The sequence below is a fragment of the Molothrus aeneus genome, chromosome 10, assembly GCF_037042795.1.
Source record: "Molothrus aeneus isolate 106 chromosome 10, BPBGC_Maene_1.0, whole genome shotgun sequence".
Taxonomy (NCBI): domain Eukaryota; kingdom Metazoa; phylum Chordata; class Aves; order Passeriformes; family Icteridae; genus Molothrus; species Molothrus aeneus.
In genome coordinates this window covers 24,085,327-24,112,659 of record NC_089655.1, presented here as the reverse complement: position 1 = coordinate 24,112,659, position 27,333 = coordinate 24,085,327, and the positions used below count along the sequence as shown (strand labels likewise).

General features: G+C 51.6%; 1 protein-coding gene across 1 annotated transcript in view; it reads left to right on the top strand.

Moving 5' to 3' along the window:
• The window catches only part of SCHIP1 (schwannomin interacting protein 1), an 86,006-nt gene that overhangs the window by 38,250 nt on the left and 20,423 nt on the right, over positions 1–27,333 (top strand). The window contains exon 5 of the mRNA XM_066556254.1: positions 9,719–10,183. Within this exon, the coding sequence (XP_066412351.1) occupies positions 9,719–10,183 (465 nt within the window). The remainder of the gene's footprint in view (positions 1–9,718; positions 10,184–27,333) is intronic.

Genomic DNA, 27,333 nt, shown 5'->3' with positions numbered 1-27,333 from the left:
GGGACAAATTCCTTGGAGTGACCTAAAGGGAGTTGATGGGGCTGGGGATTTTATAGGGAATAATTCCAGGAGGGGTTTTCAACTGTGAGACTCTGCCAGCAGAGCTGTGGATTTCCTGGGAATTTGGGGTGTTGGGCTGGGATTGTGACTCAGCATCTTCAGCCCAGGGATGGATGTGCTGGGGGCAGGGAGAGAGAGGCAGGAGTTGTGTCCAGGAATTCTGGGATCTGCTGGGATGTGCAGCCCCTCTGCAGCACCCCTGGATCCCTTGGGATCCCTCCCTGGATCCCTTGGGATGATCCCTGGTGCCAGGGGCTGCTCCAGCCGTGGATTCCCACCCCAGGGAGGGAGGGAGGGAAGGGAAGGAGCTGCTGCATGGATGTGCTGCCCCTCTGGCCATGATCCATCCACAGGGTTTGGAATGGGGACACAGAGCCTGGGGAAGGGGTGTCCACCCCAGGAACCCCCCCAGTCCTCTGGGTATGTTTGGGGTCTGTTCCTCAAAGCTTTGGACAAGGTGTGTTTGGATCATTTCCTGAAATCCCCTGGGTTTCAGGCTCCTCTTGGCTGGATTTAAAATCCCCGCTTGGGCCGGGTTTTGTGGAGGGTTGGACATGGGGAAGGATTTGGTTTGGGGGCAGAGCAAAGTTAAACTCCAGCACCCTCCCAGGGGAAAAGCAACACCTTGGATATTCCCAGATCTTCTGGCTCCAGGGAAAAGCAGCTTTGGGATTTCAGGAGTGTGCCAGGCCTGGGAGGTGTCTGGGAATTTGTTTTCAATGCCAGGGTGGCCAGAGGGCTCCATCCTCCACCCCTGATCCAGTGCTGCTTTCCAGGCATTCCTTCTCCCCTCCCTGGCAGTTATCTGGGGCCATGTCCTTTCTCCCAGCTCTAGCATCCCCCATTTTCCCTCATTCCCATCATTCATAATGAACCCTCTGGTGTTAATTGGAGCCTGGCACAGCCGCCCCAGCCCTGCTAAGAGGATTTTCCACTTTCTGTTCTCCCAGCTTTCCATTCCAGGGGGAAATCCGGCAGCACGAGGCCATTCCCAAAGCCCTGGCTGCAATATGAGCTGTAAATCAGAGGCATGGGAAGAATCATGGAATGGTTGGGGCTGGAAGTGACTTTACATCTCATATAATAGATTTATTATGTAGTCCGTGTTGGTTTGGGGAGTTGGCTTCGGGTTTTTCCTTCCATATAATGTGGGATCAGGGGTGGCACTGGATGGGATTTAAGGTCCCTCCAACCCAAACCATTCCTGGATTCTCTGAAGTTGCAGCACAAGCCCCATATCCCGCAGCAATTCCCATGTCCCACAGCCATTCCCATGTCCCACAGCCATTCCCATCCCCAGCTCCCACCCTGCAGGCACAGCACCCACTCCAGCTGCTCCTTCCCCGTTGACCTGGGTGCTGCAGGCCCTGAGGGCTCTGCCCATCGCTGGGGCTGGGATGGACCATCCCTGCTGGCAGGGATTGATAACCATGGAAAAAGGAACATCTGAACTCCACCAGGCCTGCAGCAAAGTTACTCTGTGGCCAGAGTCTCCCTGCTTGGGATTTGGGGCTGGAAAAGCCCAACCTGGAGCTGTTTGTGTGAGGCACTGAGCTGAAAAGAGCAGTGAGGGATGGAACAGAGCAAGACAAAGCCTGAGCAGTTGCTTTCAGCCTAAAATGTAGATTTATGCAGAAAACAAATATCAAAAGCTGCATCTGTTGTGGGTGAAGCACAATTCCTCATCAGGGAGCAGAGCTCCTTCCTCGCTGCTCCATTTGCTGCAGTCACAGATTTTATTTTCCCTGGATTTGCGTGTCATAAAGGAGTTTGGGGTTTTTCTGAAGTTGTATTTCTTTTTTTAAATATAAATGAGTATAAAAATACTTCCCTGAGCCAGGTGGCCACGTTCCTGATAAGGCACATGAGGAATCTCTGGCCATGCGTGTGTTTGGGAAAACCAAGCAGGGAAAAGCCAGGAAAGAGCCTTTGGATGGTGCAGAGTGTTTGGGGTGATAACAGGGATGGCTTTCCTGGTCTTTCCCTGTGTGTAGTCTGCATCCCAAGGGAGGGGGCAGGGAAAGCTCCCTGCAGCAATTCCCCCTCCCAGGTGGCTGCTCCACACTCGGCTATTTTGGAGAGCAGTTCTGCAGTGCCTGAAAGGAATCTGTGCCTGTGCAGTTGCACTTCTGCCACCCTTTGCTGCCTTTCTGCTCCTGGGCTGCTCCTCTGGCTTCCTCAGAGAGCAAATCCTGGGAGGAGCAGCTGGGGAAGGGAATCAGCCTGGAGAAAAGGGGGATCAGGGGGGACCTTGTGGCTCTGCACAGCTCCTGACAGGAGGGGACAGCCGGGGGGATTTGGGATCTTATCCCAGGGAACAGGGACAGGAGCAGAGGGAACGGCCTCAGGCTGGGCCAGGGCAGGCTCAGGGTGGGTATCAGCAGGAATTTCCCCATGGGAAGGGTTAAACTTTGGCAGGGGCTGCCCAGGGAGCTTTGGAGTGCCCATCCCTGGAGGTGTCCAAGGAATTCCTGGCTGTGGCACTCAGAGCTTTGGGCTGCGGACAAGGAGGGCGTCAGGCCCAGGTTGGATGATCTTGGAGATCTTTTTTAACCTAAATAATTCCATGATTCTGTGACTTTGGAGCTGCCCCATGGATGCAGCACCCCAGGTTTGGGGGATAACTGCAGGGAAAGGGTCAAGGGGGACATCAGAAATGGGTCAGGGGTCTCAGTGGTACCTTCCCAAAACCAGCTCTTGGAATCCCATAATCACTGGGGAAAAAGAATCCCAGAATCATTAACAAAAAAGGAATCCCAGAATCATTAACAAAAAAGGAATCCTAGAATCGTGAAAGAAAAAGGAATCCCAGAATCATTAACAAAAAAGGAATCCCAGAATCATTAACAAAAAGCAGTCCCAGAAGCATTTAGGTTGGAAAAGCCCTTCCAGCACATCAAATCCCACTTTTTCATCCCCCAAAGCAGGAGGGGAGCCAAGGAAACACACACACACATCCAGGGAATGCTGTGGGCATCCCAGGGACCATCCCACACACCCTGCACCACCTCTGGCAAAGAAAGGAGAGGAAAACCGGGGAGGAGAAAGCGTCACAGGGTGTTTGGGCCTGGCCCTGAGATCTAGAACAAAACCTTAAACCCAGAACAGTTTGCTCTGGGCCTGGTTATTGAGCTGTGCTGGTCCGACGGCTCCTTGGGAGGGCTGGTTGGAGATCTCAGGAGTCACCAGGGAAAAGCAAAACTCAACCACGCCCCGATGGGAGCGGGGTCTGCAGGGGCAGAAACAGCGAGGGAGAATTGTCCCCGGCTGGAACCGAGAATCGGCAGCAGCTCTTGGCTCGAGGTTCCCTGGGGATGGAGAGCATTGAGGGATTTGATCCCCCCCGCTTTGAAGCAGGAATTCCTTTTGCAGCCGGAATTGCACCTTCCCCTCTCCTGGTTCGCTCCAGGCTTTGGCTGCTTTAGGCTGGGATTAATTATCGGTAACCTGACTCAACCCCTGAGCCGGGCTCGGGCGGTGCTGACAGGGAGGGGCGTCCTGGTGACCGTGGCACTGCGGATTGGGACAGGAATAGCCAAACTTTATTTTCCCAAACCATTTTCTGTGCCTCTCCTTCAGCTGACTTGGACAAAAAATGATTCACTGTAAAATACTCGCAGTCCCAGAAAATGTACAATCCTCAGCCCTAAGTCAGGCAGCGAGCTGGACCGCCCAGGATGCAACAAAAACTTGGGAGAAATTCCTGAATTTTGGTTTTTGCTGCAAACATTCCCAGATTTGGGCAGATTTGGGATGAATCCTCCCGCATTCTCCTGGAGCTGAGCTCGCTCGTCCCCGCTCCTGTTGGACTCCAGCCCCTCCCAGTGACAACCAGAGGCCCCCAAGGTGATTAACGCACTCCTTAATTAAGCTGAGACTTCCTTGAGGGACCGATTCCTTTCTGCCCAAAGGATCAGGAGGAATTTTGGGGGAGAAATGCTGCAAAGCTTCTGTGCACACGCTGGGATTCGGGAGTTAATGCATTTAGAGGAGGCAACATAAATATTAACATTCAGCAGGGCTCTGTGGATTCATGCATTTGAAATATTCCAGCTATTTCCCTGCTCGCATTCCTTACCCACGTGCCTTCCACAGCACTTTATTAAAGGGCAATTCTTTTTTTCCCCTGGCCTTGATGATTGCAAGGCATTCCTGAGGCTGTGGGACAGATAAGGAGATTCCTTTGGTTTACTCCAAGGATTTTCCTGGCCCTCCTGAGCTTCCGGGCTGGGGCAGGCACAGGGGAAGCAGCTCCATCCCCGGAATTGTTTCTGCACAGGGGAAGCAGCTCCATCCCTGGAATTGTTTCAGCACAACTTGGACAGGGCTGGGAGCACTCTGGGAGAGGGAAAAGTGTCCCTGCCCATGGATAGGGAATGGGATGAGCTTTAAGGTCCTTTCCAACCCATTCCATGATTTTAGGATTCATCCCAGAGAAAATAATTTAGAGGAAAACCAGTCTGAGCAGGAGCAGCTCTTTCATCCTCCAATTTTTCCAAAGGGAAAGACACAACGAGGACTTTGGGGGTGTTTTAGGATGTGGGGAGAACTTCTGGGAGCGAGGGAAGCCCTGGCAGGGGTGGAGCCATCCCAGCAAGCATCAAATCCCAGTTTGGAGAACGGGACCTGCCCCAGCCCAAAGTGCTGAGCCTGGCCTGAAAGGGATTACTTTGGGATGCTGCCCTTGTCCCCCTCCTGCACCTCTGTCCCCTCCTGTGCCACCAGAAGAGCTTCGGTGGCAGTGCCACTGCTCAGAGTCCTGCTGTGATTTCCCTCCCCCTCTAAATTAAGCAAAGGATTAATTGGCTAAGTTTAATTTGCTAAATTTAAAGAGTTAAATCTGCCAATCCCAGCGGTAGGAGAACAATGCCCCAAGGCCAGGAATGCTGTGCCATGGCATCCCTGTGCCCTGCAGCTTCCCGAGGGAGGATGCAGCATTCCAGAGGGGAATGCAGCCCCATGGATCCTGTCCCTGCTCCACAAGGAGCTGCAGGTGAGCCCCCACCATGCCTAATTTTAAATTAATTAGCCTTAATTTGGCATTTCAGGGGTGGGGTTTGGTTTGGTGCTGGAATCTCAGGGATGCCCAGGGCTGGAAAACCTGGGGCAGGGCAGCATCCCAGTGTAATCCATGACCCCAAAGGCAGGGATTGGGCATCCCAGTGTAATCCATGACCCCAAAGGCAGGGATTGGGCATCCCAGTGCTCCTGATCCTAAAAAACAAAGATTGGACATCCCAGTGCTCCTGACCCCAAAGGCAGGGATTGGGCATCCCAGTGTTCCTGGCACTGGCACCCCAGTGCAATCCCTGACCCCAAAGGCAGGGATTGGGATAATGGGAGTGCACAGGGCCTGCAGGAGGTTATTGGGATTTCTAGAGAGGAGACAACCTTTCTGTAGGGATAAGCTGTAGAATATTCCACTCTGCCAGAACATTTATCCCAGAATCATCAAATCATAGAATTCCAGAATGGTTTGGGTTGGAAAGGACCTTAAAGCTCATCCAGTCCCCTGGGTGGGGCACCTTCCCCTCTCCCAGCTGAACTCTGGCAGCTTTTTTCCTGCCCATGGAATGAACAAACCCCAGGAATGCTCACAGAGGGTGCACAGCAGGGAAAGGAAATGTGCCCTGATCTCAGTGCAGTCCTTTTCCTTCCAGGAAAGGGAAACTCTTTGTGTTCACAGGAAACTTCCCTTTCCTGCTTTATCCCAGGGATGTTTTTATCCCAGAATCGTTTCCCTGGCAAATCCCACCTGGGCAGGGACAGTGCTCAGCTCTGTGTGGGAGTCACTTCAAGGAAAAAACCCCAAAGCCAGTTTTAAAAATAAAAACACAATTTGGGAGCTCTGGGTGGATATGAGGGTGTTGGGATAAAGACCCAGCTGGCAGAAATGTTCCCATATTTAGGAATTTATGGTGTTTTAAGGGTGATTGAGACTTCCCTGCTTTCCTTCTTCTCTGACCCAAAAACTTCTGCAATTTAGCAGGAGAGAACACAAGAAACCCATTTTAGAATGGGGTTACAGCAGTGCCAAAATAGAAAAATCGAATCAATTTAAAGCTTGTGATAATCAGCAAACTGCCTTTGAAACCAACACCAGGAAAAGAATGAAAATCTGATTTTTGTGATATATTTCTGCCTCAGAATCAACCCAACAAGCCTTGTTTGCATTAAACCTCCTTGGCATTGGATAAAGGAGCTGTGAACCAGATTCTTTCATCTCCAAGGGTTTGTGTCCACACCCTTGAAAATTCCTACAAATCCCAAGTTTTCCATGGTGTTGGAAAAGGGTTTGTGGAAGAGAGAAATGCCATTTGTGTTTGGGATAGCAAGAGCTGGCTCCTTCCTGTGCAGGTCGAGCAGAAATATGTTCCCTGGGTATAATTAGAAGTGAGGAGGGTTTACTATGAGGTTAAAAATGACTGGATCTGTCTGCAGTGGGAAAAAAAAAGGGAAACTTGGAAAAATCACGTGTGTGATGTGTTAAACCTCGTAAGAAAACAAATGTGTCTGAGGACAGGGCAGCAGGGAGGGCTTTGCAAGGACTGGCACCTCAAAGCATGACTTCAATGAAGGCTGAAGCAGCTTTATCCCACTAAAATGGGAAAATTGGGATTGTGAAGTGCCTGCCACTCATTTCCTGCCATTCCAGATGTCACACCGGGAAATTCAGGGAGAGGGAAGCGCTCTTGTCCTCCACCAAACGTTATCAGTGCCCTCGTGGTGAGGAAGGGAAGAAACTTCCCCAGTGAAGATCCCATAAATCAAAACTGTCCCCAGCCTGGGAGCAGCGAGGCAGCTCCTCCTTTGCTCAGCAAAAAACCCCTTGTGAGGCTGGTGGTGACGTGAAACCAGCCCCAAATAAAGAATTACACCACACAAATTGTGGCAAATGCCACCCCCTCCCAACCTTGTGCTGAAACCTCTTCCCCGTGTAATTCATCTCCAGGATTTTGCTCCTTCCTGCCATTTGCTGGGATTATTTTTAAAACTGCACTTTGCAGTTCCTGATTTTCTGGAGTTTCAGCCACCAGGCAGCCTGGGAGGGAAGCAGGGATCAGCTGGGAACAGGGAGGGATTCAGCTGCTCCTGGGGGTCAGGACAGAAAATTGGGATAATCCAGGCTGAGCACCTGGAGGAGACACCTCAGGGGAAAGGTTAATCCCAAATAAACCCTGTGATATTCCCTGTGTATCCCTGCCCCTTTATCCTCCAAAGCCCTGCCTGGGGGTTGGAGTCTCCTACAGAAAAGCTGCAGGATTTGGAAGTCTCCTATAAAAAAGAGAGGGATTTTTAACCAGGGCAGAGCAAGGGGGAATGGCTTCCCACTGCCACAGGGAGCCTGGCAAGGAACTCCCAGAGCAGCTGGGGCTGCCCCTGGGTCCCTGGCAGTGCCCAAGGCCAGGCTGGACGGGACTTGGAGCAGCCTGGGACAGGGACAAGATGAGTTTGACGTTCCTGTCCGTGAGTCTGTGACTCCCATCCCACAGGGAGAGGAGGAGATGGCTCCAGGACACTGAAAGCTCTCAGCCCCAGCCCGTGCCCTGCTCCCGGTGTTTGTCCCGTCTGATGGGGCTGCTGGGGTGGGGTTTGGTGCTCCCAGGACTGCCGGGATGCCCCTCCCTGCTCTGCTGCTGCCCGGGAGGGGATGAGGAGTCGGACCTGGCACAGGAGACCCCTCCTCACCTCCCCTGCCCTCCCTTTGCCTCCCCCTGCCCGGCCAGGTCCCCCTGGAGGAGCAGCTCAGCAGCCGCAGGAGTTCAGGGCTGCAGATGATCCCTCGTCCCTCTCATCCTTTTGGGATTCCTGACAATTCAGGCCATGGTTCCCCCTGAATCACCTCCCCATCACCTCCCCACCCGGCACAACCTTTAATTTTTAACCCCCCGTGCTGCTCTTGGGGCAGAGTTCATTTCCCCCCAGTGCAGGGACAGGCTGGAATTAATTTTGGATTTGTGCTGGAGACACAGTGGATAACCCAGTGATGTTTTGATTCTCATGGGTGACCTCAAGGGTATTTCTCACACAAAGTCCTGCCCCAAAACCAGCTCCTAACCCCATGCAGTGTTTCAATATTCCAATTAAGAGTTGCTGGTTCTCCCCTGGCCCTGAACTCTGCCCCTGCATATCCAGAGGGTTGGGATTGCAGGGACCAGAGGGCAGCTGGCTGCTGCCACATCTCCAAGCCCTGTGTGGAAGTTCCTGATCCGTGGGATTGATGCTCCCCATTTCAGCCACAGTGCCTTAAAAGGTCTCCTTGCTGTGGAGTTGGGAATGGGAACATTTGCGTGTTAAACTTGGCTTCGGTGACCCAGAATGCAGAAACTAGATTAGTTTTTTTTAGCAGAGTTATTTATAGGAGACTCTTAACGAGTGACTTTAAATTACTTTTAAAGAAGGAAAGCAAGGGAGAGGGTGGCAGCAGGGGTTTGTGGCGGGTCCCTGTGGTCCCTGGGGGCGTGGGAGGGAGGATGTCACTCTGTCACTCGCTGTGACTCCCTGCAGTCACCCACAGCCCCGCACAGGGACAATGCCACCTCCTCCCAAACCCAGCCATAAAATCACGGCACGGTTTGGATGGAGGGACCTTAAATCCCACCCAGTGCCACCCCAGCCATGGCAGGGACACCTCCCACTGCCCCAGGTGCTCCCAGCCCCAGTGTCCAGCCTGGCCTTGGACACTGCCAGGGATGCAGGGGCAGCCCCAGCTGCTCTGGGAATCCCATCCCAGCCAGGAATTCCCAATGTCCCACCCATCCCTGCCCTCTGGCACTGGGAGCCATTCCCTGTGTCCTGTCCCTCCATCCTTGTCCCCAGTCCCTCTGCAGCTCTCCTGGAGCCCCTTCAGGCCCTGCCAGGGGCTCTGAGCTCTCCCTGGAGCTTCTCCTCTCCAGGTGAGCCCCCCCAGGTGCCCCAGCCTGGCTCCAGAGGGGCTCCAGCCCTGCAGCAGCTCCGTGCTCCCCTCTGGCCTCTCCCCAGCAGCTCCACGTCCTGCTGGAGCCCCCACATCTGGGGGCAGCTCTGCAGGTGGGGTCTCACCTGAGCGGGGCAGAGGGGCAGAATCCGCCCTCCCGTGCTGCCCACGCGTGGGATCAGCCCGGCACAGGGGGTTTGGGGCTGGCAGTGCCTGTGCCCGGGTCAGGCTGAGCTTCTCTTCCACCACCACCCCCAAACCCCTTCCCTCCGGGCTGCTTCGATCCATTCTCTTACCAGCCGGGATTTATGCTCGGGATTGTCCCGACCCAACAACTGCGGGAACAAAGAGTAACATTTAAATAGAAATCTTTTTTTTGTGTGTGTGTGTGTAACAAAAAACCAGTTACAATAGCTCCTACGACAACATCAGCTAATATCCTAGTTATAATTGTAAAAAAGGAAGCCAGAACAAGAACAATTGAACGGAATACCGAGAACACGGGGTTTTCTGCCCGTCGGAGCGGCGTTTCCTCGCCGCCAGCCGGCGTTTCCCGCAGCTCCCGAGCGGCGGAGCCGGAGCCCGGCCCCGCTCCGCCCCCGCCCGCTCCGCCCGGGGCCGCCCCGCGCCGGCGGCGGCTCCGGAGCGCGGGGGCGGCCCCGGGCCGGCGTTTCCCGTGCCCGGCGGGCAGCAGCGCTCCGGGCATCCCTGACACGGCCGCCCTCCGCTTCTCTCCGGCAGGATTCCCGGGAGGATGGCATGGATTTAGGCAGCGACGCCGGCAGCAGCCGCTCCAGCTCGGAATCCAACTCCAGCAAAGCCACGCCGTGCTCGGAGGGCAAGTCCTCGCCGTCCCCCAGCAGCCTGGACCTGGCGGCGCTGGAGGACTCGGAGGAGGAGGAGGAAGAGGAGGAGGACGGGGGGTCCCCGCCGTCCCCGCCGCGCTGCCCGGCCGCCCATGGGCGCCGCTGCGGCCCCGCGGCCGCCGCTGCCCGGCGCTGCCCCCGCCCGCGGCCCCCGCCCCGCTCGGACCCCGCGCAGCGGCGGCGCGGAGCGGCCGCGGGGCCCGGCGGGCGGCGGAGCGCGGGGGCGCGGCCCCCCCGGGACCCGCAGCCCCCGGCCATGGACTGGGCAGCCCTGGAGAGGCACCTGGCCGGGCTGCAGTGCCGGGAGCAGGAGCGCAAGGCGCGGGCCAGCCCCGCCTCGGTGAGTGCGGAGCGCTCGGGGCCGCGGATGAAGGAGGGGGGAGAGGGGATTGCTGGGGATCCCGCCTGGAGCGATGCTGGAAGGGACCTTCCCCCTGTGCCTGCCCCTGCCGGGGCTGCAGGATCCAGCGGGAGGATGTGCAGCTGCTGGAGAGAGGCCGGAGGAGGCCACGGAGATGCTCCAGGGCTGGAGCCCCTCTGCTCTGGAGCCAGGCTGGCAGAGCTGGGGGGGCTCACCTGGAGAGGAGAAGCTCCAGGGAGAGCTCAGAGCCCCTGGCAGGGCCTGAAGAGGCTCCAGGAGAGCTGGAGAGGGACTGGGGACCAGGGATGGAGGGACAGGACACAGGGAATGGTTTTAAGTGGCAGGATGGTGGATTTAGATTGGATTTGGGGAAGGAATTGTTCCCTATGAGGGTGGGCAGGCCCTGGCACAGTGTGCCCAGAGCAGCTGGGGCTGCCCCTGGGTCCATGGAAGCGTCCAAGGCCAGGCTGGACAGGGCTTGGAGTAACCTGGGACAGTGGAAAGTGTCCCTGCCATGGCAGGGAATGAGATGTGCCTGAAGGTCCCTTCCATCCCAAACCATTCCATGATTCTCCAACTTTCCCGGAGCATCCTTGGGCACTGGTGGGGCTGGTTCCCTGCAGCTCCAGGCATGTGGCAGGGGCTGGTGTCCCTGGCAGGAGCCTGGTGCCACCACCAGGCTGTCTCAGAGCTGGGTCCCTTGGAGAGGCCATGGAATATCAGCTTTTCCCAGCTGGGAGCAGCGCCAGGCTGGCGCTGTGTGCTCTCCTTTCCTGAGGGAAGAACCTTCCCAAGGCCCTGCTGCCAGCCAGAATGAACCCCCGGAGCTGTTTCACAGAAACCCCTGTAAATCGGGGCCTGATCCCATCATTCAGGGTGATTTGGGAATTGCACAGAACTTCAGAGCTGCAGTGATGTGAGAGGAAGGAACACTGCAGACACCGGTGACACGGCAGGGATGAGGCTCTTCCATAATGGATGAATTCCAAAGGAATCCACCGAACCTCTCTGGAAGCTCTGCAAGAGCCTGTGGATGCCTGAGGAACTGAGTGCCTCACCAGCCTGCCCCGTGGCCTTGCCTCTGGCACACACTGATTTTTTTTCCATGATTTTTTTGTTGTTTAAAAGGTATTCCATGCCCTAACTTCCTGTGAAGTCACCTCGCTCGGGGAGGTGGGGATTTCCCCCTGAATCCTTGAATTACAACTAATTGGTGACAAATCTGGGTGGGTGCTGGGCAGGATGAGTAAGCTGAGGGATGAGTGGGACTGCTGCCATGCAGGGATGCTTTTTTCCAAAGCCTGAACACCGGAGCCTCAGTGCCTTGAGGAACTGACAGGTAACAGCTTTAATTACAGTCATTTGTGCAGCAACTCAGCCTGGAAAAAAGGGGGAAAAAAAAAAACCACCAGAAAGAAAAAAACCCACCTCATTTTTGTGGTTTGGGAGCTGATTTCTCCAGCATTATCTGGTCAGCTCTGCTGGCACTGCTGGGAACTCTTTGCCTCCAGGCATGAGCTTAACCAGGTGAGCTGTCACCTATGGAATTCTACCCCGGTCAGGGTTTTCCTCCTCCATCCTCCCGTTCCCTCCTGCAGGCACAGAGGCCCTGGAAGGAATTCAGGCTGCCTCACGCCCTGACTTGTCCCGTGCAGAGCTGGGCTGGGAGCTTTGCTGTGCAGATCCAGGGCAGGACTAGGCTGGATGGACACCCAGAGGAGCCCAGGGCATGCAGAGCATCTCCCAGGGGTGGCACTGAGCTCCAGGTCTCTCCCTCTCCCGGAGGTGGAGTTTGCCACCCTGCAGATGTGACTTTCCCAGCGTTTGTGGCCCTGGAGAGACTTTGCTCAGCTCCCCAGCTGTCCTGGAGGCACCTTTGCTCCAGGGTTCCCCTTCCCTTGGCTCCCAGGGCTGAGGAGGAGGAAGAGGTGTTCCAGCTCTGCTCCTTCCCGCTGGGATCAAAGGGAAGGGCTGCTGGGAAGGGACATTTCCCCTCCTGGCTGGCCGGGAAGGGCTCTTTGATGTCCCCGTGGCACCTCCTGTCCCTCCCTGGCCATGCCTGTGTGCACCCAGCACGTCCCACGAGCTGCATGTCCCCAGCACCTCCCAGGCTGAGCCAGACCAAAGTGAAAATCCCTGTTTTGTTTTTGTTTTCCCTGCCCTTGACATTTCCCTGCGGTTCAGTGTTTATAAGAAACCCTTGCCTTGCCCTGCTGGAAGCCCCAGTGTTTGTAAACATGGGAATGGTGAGAAGAGGCAGCCAGGGAGCAAGAGCAGGGAAATGTGTGGATTGCTCCCAGTGCCTGCTGGAAGCCCCAGGAAAGGGGGATTTCAGTGGGACAGGGAATCGGGCTGGGGGTGAAAGCAGCTTGGACTGGAAGTGTCTCCTAGGCTGGCTGCTCCCAGGAATCCAGAGAGGTGTTTCACTGGGATGATTTTATTAAGATGATTAAAATTGAGGTTTTTTTCTGCTGTCAGGACCTGGTTTTCTTGGGGTTTGCCATGCCCCAGGTGAAGGCAGGGCAGGGGTGACCCAGCAGGGCAGGTGCTGCTCCCTGGAGCTCTGCTCCTCCCCTGCCTGCTCCATCCTCCTCCCTGGCCCTGCCTGAGCATCCCAAGCCCGATTCAGGGATCTCTGCTGATCCCCAGGGCTGTGTTGGGCCCTTGCAAGGCCACACTGACATAGAAAAACTTCCAAAATTAAATATATAAAATAGAATATTTATTTATATGTATTTTATTAAACATATATTTTATTAAATATATTTAATTACATTTTAAAATAGAAATATGTATAAATGTATTTATTAAATACATAAATATAATAATTCCAAAATAAATTTAATATAGAAATACAAGTTTTATATTTCTATATATTTATATATTTTAAATAAATATATAAATAAACCAAATATAAATATAAAACTATATAAATATATATATAGTTAAATATATTCAATATAATAACTTCCAAAATAAATTATATAAATAAAATTAAATATATAAACATATATTTATTAAATATATAAATATAATAAATTTTAAAATAAATATATAAATAAACCAAATATAAATATAAAACTATAGAAATAAACATAAATAATAAAACTAATATTAGAAATGTGTGGTTTAAATAAAAGTATATAATACCACATAGTACAAAACTTGAAGTTTAAAGTTTTAAAATATAGTAATATATATAAAATAAGTTAAAAATTTTAAGACAGAAACTAGCCATTCTTTACCTTCTTCTTCACCTTCTTCTTCATAAGTAATATTATGTAATTAAATAAAAAATTCCACATTACAAAACATAAATAATTAGTTATTAATTAAAGATAAAAAGAATTTAGACATCATTTCTTAGTTAACCAATTTATCCTTAAAAACCTTATAAAAACAAACACATCACCATTTTTCGTGTTGTTAAAATAGAATACTGTAAAACTCACAACTTCTGAAGCTGTAATGTAAATAAAAACAAATAAACGTCTAAGTCCACACAAAAAATGCCATCTCACAATGTCACCCTGACGGTGCTGAGGGACATGGGCCATGCTGGGCTGGCAGGAGAAGGAAATTCCCACTCTAAGGAAGCTCCCCCGTGGCTTTTGGAGGTGTTCCATCCAAAATGGGCTGGAATGCAGGGAGGGCTGGGGCGCTGCAGCTGCACTCAGTGCAAGGTTGAAGTGATGAGGGACCTTGGGTCACATCCTTGGCTGCAGAGATGTGCCCTGGGTTGCTGGAAAGGCTGGGAAATGGGATATTAATGGTATCAATGCCACGGGCAGGGCTGTGGTTCAGCTTCCAGCTGGGGTGTGAGGCCAAGGCTGCTCCCTCGGGCTGAGGGTGCCTGAAAGCTCCTACCAGGAAATCTGGGAAGGGTTTGGCAGCTCCTGCTGGGCACTGGCAGCCCCTGTGCTGAGAGGAGCAGAGGCCCAGAGGGTGGCATGGCCCTGGATGGGTCCATCCTGGATATCCCATATCCAAGGACAGGCTGTTCTTGGGGCGGGCTGACTGCAATGCTCCCTGCGGGCCAGGTGGGCAGGTGCTGTCTAGAAATGGAGAATATTCCTGTCCTTCTCCCCCAGAAAGGATTAAATGGCTGGTTTTGGAGCTGGATTGAGTGGATGAGGTCCCTCCAAGCCTGAGTGGCTCTGGAGTTTTCTGGACTCCACCTAAGAGGAGAAACCCCTTTCCTGAAGGCACTGGAGCTCAGAAGGTTCACTATGGAGATGCTTGGCTCAATCTCCTCACCCAGCTGCAGGAAGCCACCCCCTCCCATTTTTTTCCATTTTTCCTCCTTTCCTCCACTTCTGGCTGCATCCAGAGTGGTACCAAATGTGCCCTGGGATGATTTATGGCCCTCAGGAGCCGTGGAGGTGCCGGGGAAGCGGCGAGGCTCAGCTTGCTGTGTCTCTAATGGCTCGAATCAAATCCAAATCAGCCTTAATGGCTTTAATATTCCTCCCATTGCCTCTCCGAGGATAATTACAATCAATAGGAGGGATTGGCTGGGAAGAATATCTGCAAATTCTGCAGTCAATTAGAGAAACACTAGCAGGAGGGGAGGTGGCTCAGGCAGACCGGCCGTGACAGGCTGGGCAGGGAGGCAGGGATGGAATTGCCCAAGGAATTGTGCTGCCCACAGGGCTTAGTGCAGGCAGTGCTGCTAAAAGCTCATCCCTGCAGCTTCCAGGATTTCTGCAGGAGCTTTCTGGATGGGGAAGGATGTGCTGGATTTTATCTTTTCATCCCTGGAGCATTCCTGCCCGTGCTGGGACAGATCAGTGATGGTTATCCTGTGGTGGGGAATCCAAGGAATCCCACATCTGTCCAGACACTTGGACTCCTGCATTTCCAATGCTTCAGGAAGTTACATTTGTGTCCTTCCATGGGCTGCTGGTCCTCCAGGCTGTGCTGAGCCTCATGGATGTGGCCATGGTGCTCCTGCTTCCCTCTGAGCTGCTCCATCGGTGCCCGGCTGCCCACGGAGCGACCCTGAAGGCAGCAGAGAGCACCCAGAGCCCTGAGCTCACCCTGGGGAGGGTGGAAAAGCCTCAGCTCTGTGTTTGAAAGCAGCTGGGAACCCCCTGGAAGTGTTCAAAACGTGTGGAAATGGCACTTGGGGATGTGGTTTAACAGTGAAGATGATGGTGGTGGATTCATTTCGGATTTGTTGGTCTTTAAGGGCTTTTCCAATCTTAATGATTCCATGGAAAGACTTCAGGGTTAGCCCAGGATATTCCAGAAGCTGCAGGATGGAATTCAGCAGGGACCATGTGAATACCTCCTTCTTGCCTGTGTCCCTCTGAAAATGTGAAACTAATTCAAAGCATCAGCTAAAATCTTGAAATAATTTCATAATTGGCCACGGGCAGAAATCTGATTTTCATGGATCAGAGCAGCCAGAATGGAAGGAGAAATGTATGGACCAGCTTGGCACGAGGGAGGAGAGAAATGGAGCCAACAGGTGCTTGTTCAAGCCATGTGGGAGTATTGGTGGAGCAGGATTTTTGGGAATGGGGCTGGGACGCAGCCCAGAGCTTTGTGTAAAGCCTTGATCCACCTTGGAGCGCTGGCCCAGACACTCAGGGAGCAAATGCTGGCTTGGAGATTGGCAGTGGGTTGGTTCTCGCTTAAAATGAGCCTTCATTGCTCGATTGAAGTGTGAGTTTTCCCTCCCCAGGGATGTGGTGTTGTCTGGGATGGGAGCAGGGAACAGCCAGGGATTAATGCCTGGAAGGAATTTCTCCAGCCAGGAGCTGTCAGTGTGGGAATTTCTGCTTGCAGGAAATTGCATTTCTGTCATTGCTCAGCCAGACCTTCCCTGTCCACCTGGCAGCTCCTGTCCCTGCTGGATCTGAGCACCAAACTCCTCCCCGGGCACCTGGAAGAGGGAACTCCATCATGGGAGCTTCTCCAGGGTAATTCATTTGCTGTGAGGCTTTAACATGGAGAACAAACCTTTAGAGTGTGGACAAAGCTGTAACTGTGCGTGGTTCCAGTGCCCTGGGGTGGGATGAGCTGCAGGAATGCTCCATCCCCAGTGCTGGTGGCTCAGGAGAGCCCTGGACTTTGGCCACTTCGCACCCAGCTCAAAGGTTGGCTGGGAGATGCCAAGGGAGCAATGCCATTCCCTGGGAAAACATCCAGAGGTGTTTTCGAGGTGGGAATTCCATAGGTGGGAAGGATGAGCCTTTGCTGCTTCCCAAACCGGGCCAGGCAAAACTCCCAGGATTAAAAATCCTGAGGAAAAACTCGATGCCCATCACTGCTGCTGAGCCTTTCCTCAAAGGAAGATCCAAACACAGGAGGGAACAGCCTGTGGATTCTGCCTGGATGGATAATTCTCCTTTATCCCGGTGCTGCCAGAATGTGAATTCCTCCAGGTGATGGAGCCCAGTCGGTTGGTGAGTGAATGTTTCCTGTGGGATGTGGAAAAGCTGGAAAAGTTGGATTTTTCTAGCACCAATTGTGGTGCAGGCAGCAGTAAATCTCCCTTTATTGTGATGCTAAGGGATCATTGTTGTGGCTACTGGGTCTCTAAAACCAGTAAAATCTATTGTAAATGAGTATTTTTGGTGTTTGGGAATCACAAGTAGGGAATCCAAAGGATTTCCAAGGAGAGGAGTGAGCATTTATGCCAAGCAAAATTTGGAATATCTCAGAACAGTGATTTTTTTAAAAATAGAGAGATTCTGGAGCCTGGCACCCCTCCCCTAATTCTTCAAATTCCCACTTGAACCCAAGAGTCTCAGGTTGGAATAGCAGCAGGCAGCAGGAATTTTGATTTCCCAGGATAATAATTATGTACTTAGGCAAATATTCCTTGCTTATTAAGTGTGATAAATGCAAGGCAGGGGGTTTTAATTCTCACAACTGCCCTGTGCTGTGCAAAACCTGTTATTTTCCCTGTGGATAGAGAGGATGGATGTGGGATGGGGTGTCTGGAACACCTGGAATTGTGGAAAATCCAGGTGTATGTGGAGGGAGAAATTGCATGCAGAGGATATTTAAAAACCAGAGGAAAATTGGTTTATTTAGTGCAACCCCCAACCACACTGAAGATCTGCTGAGGAGCACTGGAAAACCAGGATTGTCCTGACCCCAAAATGTCAGAGACCTCAGGGATGTTCTAATGATTCTAAATTATTTAAATATTGTTTAAGGAGTTAAAGATTTGTTTAAATATTCTAAATAATGCTCCAAATGTCCCCCACACCCTCACAGAGTTTGTTTGTGTGAGCAGCAGGGTTGCCTTAGCAGTGATAAGAACTGCAGGAATTGTGATTTATTTCCTTCTTCCTCTCTGCCTGGATTTAAGGTGGTTTGGATTTAACTGGTTGGAAAAGCAGGTGCAGCACTTGATTATTTTATAAAGTTTGTGTAGAAACTGTGAAGAAATTGCTCAAAGCACCATTATTCCTACTCCTAACAGCAAAAAAACAGGAAAATCAATATCAGTGACATAAATTTGTGTCCCCATCTCCTCAGGATGTGCTGCAGCCCAAAGGAGCTTTAAGGGAGCATCAGATTTAGTGGGGAAAATGGACTTTTTGGAGGAGAAAACCTTTTGTAAGGATATATAAAATCCCAGTGTAATTCACGAAAGTTGGGTGTAATCCCCACTGGGAGGAAATGTGATTTCTCAGCTTCTCCCAATGTCTCACTGTAGGTATTAATTTAATTTTATAGAAATGAAGCTGTTTGAAATAATCCCATCATCTGCTCTGTTCAATGTTTTCCAAGGCTGGCCACCGTGATCCAGGAGTTCCTGTGGGATTCTGGGCACAGCAGCACTGCTGAGGGGAAGGAGAATTTGGTGTGTTCAGGCTCCTCAATCCCAAATAATTCTGCTTTTGTGTAGGAATTTCTTCAGTTAGAACTAAAAAGATTTCAAAATCTCTCTTCCAGCTCTGGCTCTGAAATCAATCCTGCTCCAGCAGAGCACTCATGGACTCAGTGGAAAATGATTTTCCCTCTTCCAATTATCCTTTCACACGAGGTGCTCCATAATCCCTCTTTCCCTGGAGGTTTTCCAGCTTTTCCAAGGCCTCGGATCATTTTGGGGCACCTCATCTTTCCCTGGGGAGCCGTTTGCGTCACCAGAGTGGGAGATTTTATTTATAGCCCCCATCTGGGAGTGCAGCTCAGTGATCTATAGATCTCCTTTAATGAGAAAATCACACCCAGGGCCCTTTATTCCTGCTGCTCCTCTGGAAATCCGAGAGGAAATAGGATTTCCAAGGAAAGAGAAGTGCCAGGCTGAGATTTAATCCCCTCTATGGTGAGGCAATGTTAAAAAATAAAAGAGAACTCTATTAAAGTGCTGGATTCTTTATGCACACAAAAGCTGCTGGTGTGTGTGGCCCCTGGGGAATCCAAATGCTTTTAGTGAGTTATTAAAAATTGAATCCAAACTTTTTATTCCGTGTAATTCCTATATTGGATTTATTAAAGAGGGATTTGGGGAAATAGCAGCATTCTGTAGCAGGGTCATCCTCTGCTCTGGCTGCTTGGCCTGGCAGGTGTTTGATCATCAACTGCTCTTAGGAGTTCAGAAAAAAAATAATTGTGGGAATCATTTTTCCATGTGGAATTCTCAGTGTTCTGCATTTGCATGAATGCATAATATCCAAGCTCTTAGCATTTTCCCTGCCTCATCCCAGCTGCTCTTCCCTTTCTTCTGCTGCTTTCTCATCTATTATTTCTGGGTTTAAAAGCAGAAAGGCAACTTTCAGCTGGGCCTTGGGAAGATCCATGAGGCCTTTTCCTGAGAGGAACATTCCCAGCTTGGCACTTCCCTAGGCTTGGCCTGGGAGCTGCTGGGAGACATCCTGCTGGAAAAACTCCTCCAGGACCTCTTCCAAGGGCCTGTTTCTGGGAAGGGCAGAGTAGGTGAAAATCAGGGCATGCTCCTGAAAACCATGGAAACAGCCTTGACCCCCTGTTCTCCTGGAATTCCTTGGAATGCATCCCCAAGTGACCAAAATGGCTGATATTTCCATAAATGAATATTATTTAAATGGCTGAAAATAGGTGCTCAGTGCTCAGCCAGCCCTTCTCCCTGCTCAGAGGCTGCAGGAATTGTGCCTATTCCCAGAAAATACCAATCCAGGCTGTCCATAAATCACAGGGCTGAGGGCTCCCCGCATTTTACACCTGTTCCCATGTAAATAAATATATTTTGCAAGATGAGTTTGACAGTGCTGCTCCTGGGCTGTTCCCCATCCTGTCCCTCTGACATGGAACAGAAATGTGTGTTATTCCCAGGAAACTGTGCTGCTGTTTTGGGATAGCTCTGTTCTCTATTCCCAATCCCTCCTTCCTCATGATCCCTACATTTGATACTCCTGGAACGACTGGGATGTAGAACTGGAACTGCTGCTACTCAGGAGAGGGGCTGGAAAGCTCCAGAAGGAATTCCAGGGGCTTCCACAGCTGCCCAGGGGAGTGCTGGGGGCCTTTGGGAATTCTGGAGGCTTTTGGGAATTCTGGAGGCCTTTGGGAACATTGGAGTCTTCTGGGAGTCCTGAAGGCTTTGTGGGGTTCTGGGGTCCTTTGGGAGTCCTGGGAGACTTTGGGAACACTGGAGGCCTTTGGGAATTCTGGGTGCCTTTAGGAATGCTGGAGGTTTTTGGGAATTCTGAAGGCCTTTGGGAATTCTGGAGGCCTTTTGGAGCTCTGGAGGCCTTTTGGAGCTCTGGAGGCCCTTGGGAATTCCAGAGGCCTTTAGGAATGCTGGAGGCCTTTGGGAACTGTGGGTGCCTTTGGGAACACTGGAGACCTTTGGAAATTCTGGAGGGTTTTGGGAATTCTGGAGGTTTTTAGTAATGCTGGAGGCCTTTGTGAGCTCTGGAGGCCTTTGGGAATTCTGAGACTTTGGGAATTCTGAGGGCCTTTGGGAACGCTGGAGGCTTTCAGGAATCCTAGAGGCCCTCAGGAATCCTAGAGGCCTTCGGGAGCTCTGGGGCCCTCTGGGAATTCCAGATCCCAGCCTTTGGGATCTCTGTGCTCGCAGCCAGCGCTGCCTGGAGCATCCCACACTCTGCTCAAGGCCCCGGGAATGGCTCTGGTGCCTCTGGGGTTTGTGCTGCCCCAAACCAAACCAGAAGCAAACGGGAGCAGTTCCAGGCCTGGGTCCAACCTCGCAGCTTTCCGTGCCCTGATTCCCAAGGGAATCCCAGGGCTGAGGGGTCAGCCAGGCAGCAGCTGCAGCTTTAGAAGAGGATTTTGGTTGTTACAGGAATGGATGTGGAGGGGAATCTGTAAGCATGTAGCTGGTGGGGAAATAACAGTTTCCTGAAAAATAAACTTTCCCTGGGGAAAGGCACCAGGAGCATCCCTGTGCTGCTGTGCCCAGCATGGAGATGAGAATTCCTTGGAGAAGCTGAGCACTCCTGTGCTCCCAACACAGCAGGGAGATTTATCTTGTCTCTCAGAGCTGAAATTCCCAGTCTTCCCATTGCCATCGATGCCTTGGGTTTTAGCCTTTAAATTTTTCAGATTCTGAACTAAGACTTCATAACCTAAAGCTGGAATGGGACAATGAACTGCAAGATGCAAATGGAGCAGAACTGATCCAAGGCAGAGACCCCGGGAGCGCTCGTGCATTTTGGGGCCATTTTGGTTCATCTTGGGTGCAGCCCTGGCTGGGCTCTGGTGCTGCCCAAGGTGGATCCATGGAGGAGATCCTTGGAATGAATCCCTGCTTTGTTCTGGAACTCTGCCCAGCCTCTGCTCCAGGGCAGCCTGCACAGGGCATCACCACCTCCTTTCCTTCCCATGCCTCAAGGACTGGGTGCCTTCCATTCCCTTTCTCCGTTTTCTCTTGAAAATCCAGCTGGTTCCAGAGCCAGGCTCAGCTCCAGCCCAGCCTTCCCAACCCCTCTGCTGTCCTGTGGCTCCATCCCAAGATAAAACTGCAGCTTTCACCTTGATGCTCATCCCAGTGAATCCTCTGCCTTTCCTGGGAATTCCTGCCACCAGGAACTCCATGGCTCAACTCAAAGGCTCAATCTGATGGTGTCAATGGGAAAAAAAAAATCCCAAATCAAAAAAAAATCCTAAATCCAAGCTCCAACAACCCCTCCCGTGCCTGTCTGTAAAAACTGGCCCAAATCCAGCAGACACCTTCAAATGAACCAGCCTGGATCTCCATCCTGGGGAAAGATTCCAGAAAAAGCTGCAGGCTGCCAGAGCAAGAAAAGAATGCCTGAGGTAGAACAGGAGGGGGAAAAAAAGGAGATTTAAGAGACCAGAGTTGTTTTCTTGCTCTTATATGGTGCTGCTGTGCCACCAGCAGCTCCCTCGCTCCATGACTAATGAGGCTCAGCTGGGATCCACCCTTGCTTATCCTGTTATTTTTAGCTTTTTCCAGCCTCCTGCTCGCTGTGCCTGCCCTGTCTTATATGAATTACTGAGTCTGCACTCTCAGTGGTTGTCCAGAGCTGGCAGGAATGGGATTTCTCATCCCTGAGGGAATTGTTTTTGGAGCTGGCAGTGACACCCATTGAGGAGGAATCACCTTTGTGAGCCAGGCAGCTCCAGACAAGAGGATTCATTTTTTTCCTTTCTCCCAGTGACCCTGGGGTTGGGATACAAACTCCAGAAATCATTTTTATATCCACTTCTTAAAGGCTGGAAATGGAAAATTATCCTGAAACAATAGCAGGGCTTTGATCAGCCTGGGAGAGCAGGGATTCCATGGAAATGCCACTGGGGTGGAAGCAGGTACAGAAATCCCACATCCTCTCCTTAGCAACCATTAAGTTCCTGGTCTGGGGCCAAAAGCCATTTCTGGATGGAATCTGAAACCTTTGAATTGTGGCAAGATCCTGGAATTGCAGGCAGAGGGATCTGAGCAGATTTAAATCCAGGGGATTCATGAATTCATTAATTAATCCTGAGTGTCCAGTGTGCTGCACCTGCATTTATCCAGCCACAAAAACCAATCTGAGTTTGCTCCATCCTTCCCCAAATCCCTGATCCCAGCAGGGTTTGAACCTCTCAGACCTGGGTGCATATTTTAAGGAGGCCCCTCAAAAAGAGTGGATTTCTGCCAAAAACTTTGGAGCTATGGGCATCAGCCTTCGGAGCTGAGGGAAAAATCCCCTTCTATTTTTGTCCTGACCATGACTCAGAGGAAGATTTGTCCCTGCAAAGTCACTCCTTTTTTGAGGAGGCATTTAAAGGCCGCTGCTGTCACCTGTTTGGCTCCGGATATTCCTATTTTTGGTGTTGGGCTCTGTTTAAAAAGACGTTTTTTCATTGCACATCCACTTTGTAGCATGCTGTGTTTATTTTTTCAGCATGCAAGTCCCAGTCCTGGGCTTTTGCCACCCCTTTTGCAATTAAAATTACAAAATAAAGCCATAAAGAAATGAGGCCTCTCAGCTGTTCCCAGCAGGAAGCAGAAAGGGAATAGAAAAGGATGGATGGGCTGGAAATGATAGCAGTGGGATAATCCCATCCCCATTCCCAGATTTTGCCCTCTGGCTCAGTGCTTTATTTCTAATTAATAACCTGATTTTTGTTGTTGGCTGAATGCAGGTGCAGCCCACTGGACACTCCACACTCAGGACTAATTAATTAATAAATGAATCCCCTGGATTTAAATCACCTTGGGCTTCCCTCAGCCTACAATGCCAGGGATTTTGCCACATTTCAAATGGCTTCATGTTCCAGCCAGGAATATTCTCCAGAGCAGTAACTGAAATGTTGAGTAGGGAACATGGGATTTCTGTTTGTGCTCCCAATCCTGCAAGGTTTCCAAATAATTCCTGCTGTCCCACCCTGTCCTTCATCCTCAAGGAAAATCCCTTGTTGGGCCATATTTCCCCTCTTGGAAAAACCCATTAATTCCTCTCCCTGCTGCTGTTTTAATGGGGCTGGAGGGGGCAATTTTGTATTTTTCAAATCTCTTTTCAAATATTGCGAACTTATATTGGAAAAATGAAAATGAACTAAACAAATGGGAGAGGAGGGATGGGGAAATTTGGCTGGACAAGCCTGGATGTGCTGCCCATGGGTTTGAGCAGGGCTGATAAAAAATCCTAAATTTGTTATCAGAGATCAGATGAGGGTGTTACTGATGGGTCACTTTTAATGATTTTGATTTATTCTGGATCAATGCAGCTGAAACTTTGGGGATCTCTTCCAGATGGGTTTGGGAGTGGGTGGGTGCTGCCAGCATCCATCAATCCAGCCAGGGTGGAGCAGAAAATGGGATTTGGGGCAGAGTTGGTTCCCTGGAGCTCCGTGCTGGGGGCAGATGTCCCGGCTGGCAGTGCCAGGCTGCTCCTGGCAGGGGCACAGGGAGGAGCTGGGGACAGCAGCTGCAGGCAGGGACACCCTGTGCTCCTCCAGCACTGGCAGTTCTGTGGGAGCAGCAGCTGTCCCTGCTCTGGGCTGGCTGAGCTTTGCTTGGGGTTCAGCTCAGACCCCACCCAGCCCAATCCCTCTGTTTGCCTGGAGTGCCAGGTCTGTGTGTGCCAGCCCAAACTGGACAAAATCGTTTGGAGCTGATGGGATTTGCTACAAATCCTCTCCCAAACTGTGCTGCAGAGCGAGGGATTTGTGAATTTATTGATGCTCAGGTAAAAGCTGATTTTTCCTGCTGGTGCTCTCCATAGATCCTGCACACTGGGAATGCTGCATTTCCACAAGAACTGTTGATTCCTAACAATAGAAATAAATCAAATTGCAAGGAGGCAGCTGGAGCTTTTCTGTGCTGTCTCCCCACACTCCTGAAGTGCTGGAGATAAGTTGATGGAGACAGGGAATGGTTTGGGTGGGATGGAATTTAAAGGTTATCCAGTCCCACCCCTGCCATAGGGACAGCTGCAGCTATCCCAGGCTGCTCCAGCCTGGCCTTGGGCACTTCCAGGGATGATGAATCCTCGGGAAAATCCATCCCAGGGCCTCACAGGGAAGAATTCCTTCCCAGTATCTCATTTAACCTCTGGCACTGGGAGCCATTCCCTGGCTCCTGTCCCTCCATCCTTGTCCCCAGTCCCTCTGCAGCTCTCCTGGAGCCCCCTCAGGCCCTGCCAGGGGCTCTGAGCTCTGCCTGGATCTTCCCTTCTCTGTTCCCAGCAGTGAATCCTTGGTGGGCTCAGACCTCACCATCAGAGCTCCTCGAATTTCCCTTTTAAGCACTTCTGATCCAGCTTTAGAAATTGTCCCACTGCAAATGAAGCCTGTGTGGTACCATTGAGCCTTCCTGGATGGCTTCCATGGAAAAATCTGCTTGTTTTCCATATGTTTGGTGGCTTTTATATCACTGGAGAGTTATAAATACTTGGGTGGCTTAAATGAGTCCCTGCAATTCCCCGTGAAGTGTTTGAATCAGGAATTGCTGTATCCTTCTGCTCCAGGCTTTTAGGGAAGGGAAAATCCTGGTTGGGTTGTGTGTTTTTATCCCAAATCCATCTCTGGTGCTTCAGGTGGGGTTGTAAAGGTGCTGCTTGGAAAGGACTCTGGAAAAGCCCAGGGAAGTAAAAAAGGCTTGGAAAAGGGAAGGACATTGGGTCCTTAACCTGCAGGAGGTTTATTCCCACCTGGAGCAGAGTAACACATCCAAAATGAGGGAAAAGCCCTGGGCATCCTCTTCCTTCAGTGAAAAAGGAATAGTGCAGAGCATTATCCATGGCTGTAATCCAAACAAATACTCCCCTTTCCAACAGATGTCGAGTATTAACTGATTAAAAATAATCGCTTTTTTCTTTATTTTTCTTGCTGGATTTAAACCCAGGGAAAGCTTAACTGGGCTTAAAGAGGAGCTAAATCCCTCACTCCCAGGAAATCATCAGCAAATAGAGCTGAAATCCCGGGATGCTGGATATAATTCCTGCTTCCATACAAGCTTGCTGTGCTTGGGAAGCCTTTGGGAGCCCAGCAGGAGCATCCTGGAGTGCTGGGGCTGGGCTGGGCTGGCTCCCTGCCTCTCCCTCTGATGGCTGCTGTCCCTGAGGATCATCATCCCCGAGGGTTCCAGGAGCTGCTGCAGGGCTGGAGCCCCTCTGGAGCCAGGCTGGGGCACCTGGGGGGGCTCACCTGGAGAGGAGAAGCTCCAGGGAGAGCTCAGAGCCCTTGCAGGGCCTGAAGGGGCTCCAGGAGAGCTGCAGAGGGACTGGGGACAAGGATGGAGGGACAGGAGCCAGGGAATGGCTGCCAGTGCCAGGGTTAAATGGGAGATCAGGAAGGAATTCCTGGCTGGGAGGGTGAGGGGGGGCTGAAATGGATTTTCCCAAGGATGCCCCTGCATCCCTGGCAGTGTCCAAGGCCAGGCTGGAAGGGCTTGGAGCAATCTGGGCTAGGGGAAGGTTTCCCTGCCCATGGCAGGGCTGGGGCTGCATGGGCTTTAAATTCCTTCCAAACCAAACCATTCCCTGCAATTCTCTGAAAACTGAGAGGAAACATTCCCAGCTCTTGAACTCCTCCCTGATTTTCACCTGCTCCACACTCCAGCAGCATATTTATTTTGGGATTTGAAAAAAAAAAACCCCACAAAAAAATCACTTATTGAGCCTGGCTTTTGTATCAGCGGGGTGGGTTGGCCAACACCAGCCTGGAAAATCAACCTTCCCACCTGATAAGGCCCCTCTGGGAATGCCTGTGGGCAGGAAAACATTCCTGGTGTGTCCAGCAGGAATTCCATGGCTGGGCTGCCTCACTGCTGCTCCTGCTCCTTCCCCTTCCCATCCCAAAGGTTTGTGGGTGAAGCTGAGGGGGATCAGAGCATGACATGAGTGCAAAAATAAATGTGGGGAATGCCAAAAACGCCGGGAAAAGGGCGGGATGTGGCTTTGCTGTGAGTAATAACCCGGTGTCCCTCCCTCCCTCCCTCCTTCCCACGGCTCCCAGCCCCGGCAATGGGAGGGCTCGGCTTCCCCGGCCGCCGATTTCCCTTTGAAGGAGCGTTTTCCCAGCGGGAATGGGGATGGGAGAGCCGATAACCTCCCCGTGCTCCTCCCTCCACCCTGTTAATGATTTCCTTGGAGCTGGGGCAGCCAGGGAAAGCTGAAAGCCTGGGAATTCCCTGGGACAAGGCTTGGGGTGTGCCAGGGGGCTCCTATCAGCTTAAGAATAGAAAGGAAAAAAAAAAAAAAAACCAAACCAAAACCTAAAAATACAAGCCCAGAAGCAGAAATTCTCTTTTCCCCCAGAATTTGGGGATACAGGGTGTTTCCTCCTCCTGTGGAGGAAAAGAATTTCTATTTTTCTAACATTTTTCTATAATTCTATATTTCTAATATTTCCTCTGTAATTTCCTCCTTCTGTAGCGGAATTATTAAGGCAATTCCATTGTCTCACTGGCAGAATTTGAGAGCCAGGTGAAGCTGAGGTTTCTTCCCCTGCCTGTCCCTGGGCAGGGCTGTGCTGCCTGTGCCATGGGATTGAATTCCCCCCTGTGGGCATGCAGGACTCAGGCCTGGCTCATTCCTGGTGCCCACCTCACCTCCAGGGCATTCCCTGCCCCAGCAGCACCTTCCCAATCCCCCTGGAGGGGTTTGGAGGGCAGGGTTTCACTGCCAGCCCCTCTGGAGATGTTCTCCAGGGATTCCTGAGCCACACATTCCTCATCCAAAACAGCTTTGGAGAAAGCTTTGGGAAAACTCGTCTGGATCATCTCACAAGTGGTACCAGACACCTTCAACTGGGGGTGCCTCATTAAGAAATGCAGCCCAGGCAGGGCAGGCACCCCTGGGTTTCTTTTCCCAGTGCAAAGGGGCGGGTGGGGGTCCCAGAGCTGCCCACTGTGGGGAGGAGCAGCCACTGCTCCTCCTCATCCCAGAGCTGACCCAGCTGGAATTGTGCCAGGAGCCTTTCCCTCAGATTAATCCCTCTCAGCTTTAATCATTCATTACCTGCCTGCCCACCTCCTGCCTGCCTGGGAATGCGAGCAGGGCTGGAGCAGAGGAGCAAATCCAGAGGTCAGGGGGTAATTCCTGGCCTTTTCCACCTCTGGAGCAAATCCAGAGGTCAAGGATAATTCCTGCCCTTTCCCACCTCCTTCCTGGCCTTTCCCACCTCCTTCCTGGCCTTTTCCAACTCTGGAGCAAATCCAGAGGTCAGGGGTTATTCCTGGCCTTTCCCACCTCCTTCCTGGCCTTTCCCACCTC